This window comes from Otolemur garnettii, unplaced genomic scaffold, assembly GCF_000181295.1.
Source record: "Otolemur garnettii isolate 467f Iridium unplaced genomic scaffold, OtoGar3 scaffold00011, whole genome shotgun sequence".
In the NCBI taxonomy this organism is placed as follows: domain Eukaryota; kingdom Metazoa; phylum Chordata; class Mammalia; order Primates; family Galagidae; genus Otolemur; species Otolemur garnettii.
Window position 1 is genome coordinate 8,171,167 of NW_003852406.1, and position 5,124 is coordinate 8,176,290.

At 38.3% G+C, this 5,124-nt stretch overlaps 1 protein-coding gene across 1 annotated transcript in view; it reads right to left on the minus strand.

Moving 5' to 3' along the window:
• Positions 1-5,124, minus strand: part of PRTG (protogenin) — a 144,545-nt gene that overhangs the window by 6,626 nt on the left and 132,795 nt on the right. Inside the window, exons 13-14 of the mRNA XM_012801789.1 lie at positions 4,173-4,355; positions 2,557-2,677 (exon numbers count right to left, since the gene is read on the minus strand). Of these exons, the coding sequence (XP_012657243.1) occupies positions 2,557-2,677; positions 4,173-4,355 (304 nt within the window). The remainder of the gene's footprint in view (positions 1-2,556; positions 2,678-4,172; positions 4,356-5,124) is intronic.

Below are 5,124 nucleotides of genomic sequence, written 5' to 3' on the forward strand. Positions count from 1 at the left end.
TACAATCAATGTACAGAAATCAGTATCATCATTATGTACTAATAACAGTCAAGCTGAGAGTCTAATCAAGAATTCAATATCCTTTATAATAGCTACAAAGAAAATAAAATACCTAGGGATACACTTAACCAAAGTATATTTACCTAGGAATCTCTACCAGGAGAATTGCAAAACACTGATGAAAGAAATCACAGAAGACACAAACAAATGAAAAAACATCCCATGTTCATGGACTAGAAGATACAATATTGTTAAAATGTCCATATTGCCCCAAGTGATTTATAGACTCAATGTGATTCCCATCAAAATATCAATGTCATTTTTCACAGATCTACATAAATTAATTGTAGACTTCACACGGAACCAAAAAAGAGCCCAAATATCACAGCAATCTTATGTAAAAAGAACATATCTAGAGGCACTGCATTATCTGACTTCAAATTATACTACAAAGCTATAGTAACCAAATCAACATGGTACTGGCATAAAGGTACACAAATAGACCAATGGAACAGAATAAAGAATCTAAAACTAAACCATATAGCTATGACCAACTGATTTTCCACAAAACAGGCAAAAATATTGCTAACAAGAGAACGCCTTAGCCAATGAAGGGTGCTGGGAAAACTGGGTAGCCACATGCAGAAGAATGAAACAGGATGCCTATCTCTTGCCATACACAAAAATTAACCCAAGACGAATTAAAGATTAAAGGTAAGGCCTGAAAATCATAAAAATTCTAGAAGAAAATGTAGGAAAACACTCTTCTAGAAATCAATCTAGGCAAAGAATTAATGACTATGGCCCAAATGAGGTAAACAGAGCAACAACAAAAATAAACAGAACTTACTTAAAGTTTCTGCAAAGCAAGGCAATTCATCAACAGAGTGAACAGATGACCTACAGATGCACAGAATATATGTAAACTACACATCTGAAAAAGAGCTAATATCCAGAATCTACAAATAACTCAAATAAATCACCAAGAAAAAAAACAAATGTCCCCATTAAAAATCAGCAGAAGACATGAACAGATTCTTTTCTTTTCTTTTTTTTTTTTTTTTTTTTTTTTGAGACAGAGCCTCAAGCTGTCCCCTTGGGTAGAGTGCCATGGCATCACGCTCACAGCAACCTCCAACTCCTGGGCTCAAGTGAGTCTCCTGCCTCTGCCTCCCAAGTAGCTGGGACCACAGGCGCCCACCATAATGCCTGGCTATTTTTTGGTTGCAGCTGTCATTGTTGTTTTGGCGGGCCCAGGCTGGATTCGAACCCGCCACCTTAGGTGTACGTGGCTGGCGCCTTAGCCGGTTGAGCTATAGGTGCCGAGCCAACAGATTCTTTTCAAAAGAAGATAGACAAATGGCCAACATATACATGAAAAAAATGCCCAACATCACTAATCATCAAGGAAATGCAAATTAACACGATGATGAGATACCACCTTAATCCCTATCAGAATGGCCATTAAAGAAATAAAAAAAAAAACAGCACACTTATTAAAGAGTGTTGGGCGCAGTGGCTCACGCCTGTATCCTAGCACTCCGGGAGGCTGAGATGGGAGGACTGCTTGAGCTCACCAATTTGAAACCAGCCTGAGCCAGAGCAAGACCCTGTCTCTACTAAAAATAGCATAACTGAGGCAGCAGGATCTCTTGAACTCAAAGGTTTCAGGTTGCTCTGAGCTATGATGATGCTACAGCACTCTACCCAGGGCAATGGAGTAAGATAAAACTCTGTCTCAAAAAGAACAAATTATTAAAGTGAAAATGTGGACATTGAAACTAAGCCAGTTTAATATCCACAAAGACGTTAGAATTCTTTCAGTAATGTTTTCTGAGTATGTTTCCACAGACATGTACCGATCATGCATAGAGGGGACTGAAAAAATCTATGCTAAGGGAGGGAGATTAGTAATGGACATTATCTAACAATAATGTACATTTGACTTTGATTTTTTTCATCAAAAAAGAATCTTAAGAATAAATGAAAGCAGAACCCAAAATATAAAAGGTTAAAAACATACAAATTCACTGAATGACTACTGAGTCATCTACAGATGAGATTCCCTGACAGAATTTATAGATAACCCAATCTCTAGTTATTGTATTTGCCTTAATCCTTGTCTAGAGAATTCCATCCATATGTCCTCCAGTGGACTCAGTGACTCAGGCACTTCAAGGACTGCTACTTAAACATGAAATATTCCAGACAGCAAGAAATCTTCTCAATAAGCAGATGCATCAGATTAAATGTGCCATTAAAAAAGAAAAAACCCAATGATATATTTCGTGTTTCTCAAAATACTAAGGAAATGAGGAAACTAGGTCCTCATTTAAGAATATTCTAATGGCACAGTAATTTTTTTAAATGGCAAGAAAATAACCTCCCTCGCAAATGAACACATTTCTACAGCTGTAAGAACTCAAGTGACAATACTGTACATTTATTTCAAAGTGGAAAATCCCGGTGACTCTAAAGGCGCTTGATTTCAGTTTGTTTCCTGTGGTTACTGTAATTGTTTTAACTACCCCAACATCTCTGGCAATGGAAACACACCTGGCTTTACTTCGGTATATCAAGATGAGGACACAGATGAGGATGCAGGTCAGAGCTATGCCAACGCCTACGGCAATGCCAGTCATTGATTTCTGGTCCAGATGGTAATAACCTGAATAAACTAGAAGGAAAACACATTTACTCGGAATCAATCAGAAAAACAGGTAATACCTTTTATCATAATTCTCAGGTTATTTCCTTTTCTGTAATTCTCCCCCATCTCAGGAAAAGTTTCGACATTAATAACGAAGCAGGTAATCTTTTATCAGTGATTTCAGAAACTGGTTTTTGTTTTAAAATTAAAGATTCTAAATACAAGTTTTAGATACCATATGGTTAAATCAAACATGAGTATCAATTCATAATTTATTGATAACAAGATCAAAACATAATTCTTCCTTGACGGGCCCAAGAACATCTTTCTGGACTTTGAGGATTACTTTTCCATTTACATACATTTGAGCAGTGCTTCTCAAACTTAATGTGCCTATGAATCACTAGGGGGTATATGAAAATGCAAATTCTGATTCACTAGGTCTGGGGTGGAGCCCATGATTTTGCATGTCTAACAGGGTCTCAGGTGATGGCCATGCTGCTGGTCCCTAAGCCACTATGAGTAGCAAGGTATTTTGGGAAGCAAATGTGAGCCTTACCTGATGATACGTGGCTACCTCCTTCCTGTTCTAAATCTATTACTCTTCTCCTTTCCTCCCCATTTCCCTTTCCAACACACACACACCTAGCATTGAATGATATTCTTTATGAATCCAAGAGCTAAGGCTGGGCACAGTGGCTCACACCTGTAATCCTAGCACTTCGGGAGGCCAAGGCAAATGGACCTTCTGAGCTCAGGAGTTCAAGACCAGACTGAGCAAAACTGAGACCTGATCTCTAAAAAAATAGTGGAGCACTGTGAAGGGTGCCTGTTTAAGCCCAAGAGTTTGACAATAGCTGTGAGTTATGACACCACTGCACTCTACAGAGGGGGAACAAAGTGAAACTCTGTCTCAAAAAAAAAAAAAAATCTAAAAGCCCTTCATTGTGTCTTGAGTTCAGCTGACACTTCCTTCATTTGAAACTGCCCTCCTTCTCCACAGGCCCATTCCCTCAAAGAGGAGGAAAAGGAGATGTCTAGTTCTGTACCCCTGGAGGCACCAACTGCTTTTCTGGAGGGAAAAAAACCCCTCTCTCCAGAAAGCCTGTTTTTTTTCTGTGGTGAAAACTCTTAATGGAAACCATACACTTCTTAACTTGAACACCACAGCCACCACTGCTGTTTATTTCCATGAAACCTCCCAGGAAGCTCACTCCATCAGTACACGGGTGGTGCAGCTTGTCCGTCTTGGTGGTTGCACAGCTGGGAAAAGTAGTAATTGGGAACATAGTGGTCTGAAAAATGCACTTAATTATGAGGTAATTTTGCCTACTTCTAGAAGTACAGAGAAGAGCCAGGCACCTCCCTAACATCAGAACCTCACCAGCAACAATTTAAGGAACTGAGTGTAGGTTTAGGGAGATGGTAACTGCAGGAGCTGAAATAAAGTGTAAGGGAAATAAATATATATTTTTTTCTTAAATTACAGTGTCCATGGCAGTGGCAGTGGCAGTATACAGACCTTTGGCATCACCAGAATCTAAACGCTTGGGCCTCTGGTTTGATTCAGACGTTTCCTTTGGAAGTACTGCCAGCTCCACTGAATTTGAAAAGGGTCCTTCTCCCACCTCATTGGATGCTGATATCTTGACAATGTAAACATTTCCAGCTACCAGATTTTCCAGCAAAGCCATGGTTATTGCCCCTATAAATACATCAATTACAAATTAAGTAAATATGTATCATTTATTCTTTCAATTACATAAATACGGTTCTTTTTTAAAAATATTTTTCTGATTATAAAGGTAACAGGTTTATCATAGTTATTTTGAAAATATTTTTCTAATTATAAAGGTGGCATATGTTCATTGCAGAAATTCAGAAAATAAAGATAAATCTAAAAAAATTACAATCTCCCATTATCAGCATTTTAGTGCATTTACTGCATGCATTTTTTTTTTTTTTTTTCTCACAACTATACAAACGAAGAAACATATTTTTCATTTAACAGTGCACCAGGCACATTTCCCCCCCAATCCTTCTCTGTAATTTCATTTTGGGAGTAGTTCTTAAAAGTAGCACTAATATTTGGGTATATATAATTTAAAATATATAAAAAATATATATAGGGTCTGGTGCGGTGGCTCACACCTGTCAATCCTAGCACCTTGGGAGGCTGAGGCAGATGGATTGCCTAAGCTTACAGGTTTGAGATCAGCCTGAGCCAGAGCAAGACCTCATCTCTAAAAATAGTCGGGCATTGTGGTGGATGCCTGTAGTCCCAGTTACTTGGGAGGCTGAGGCAAGAGAATCACTTGAGCCCAAGAGTTTGAGGTTGCTGTGAGCTATGGCACTCTACTGAGAGAGAGAAAGAGACTGTTTTTTTTTTTTTTTTTTAAAAAACCAAACCAAACCAAAAACCTCAAAACATGTTCAGTGAACATTTTTGTTCTTCTGAAGTTTCTTTTTTTGGG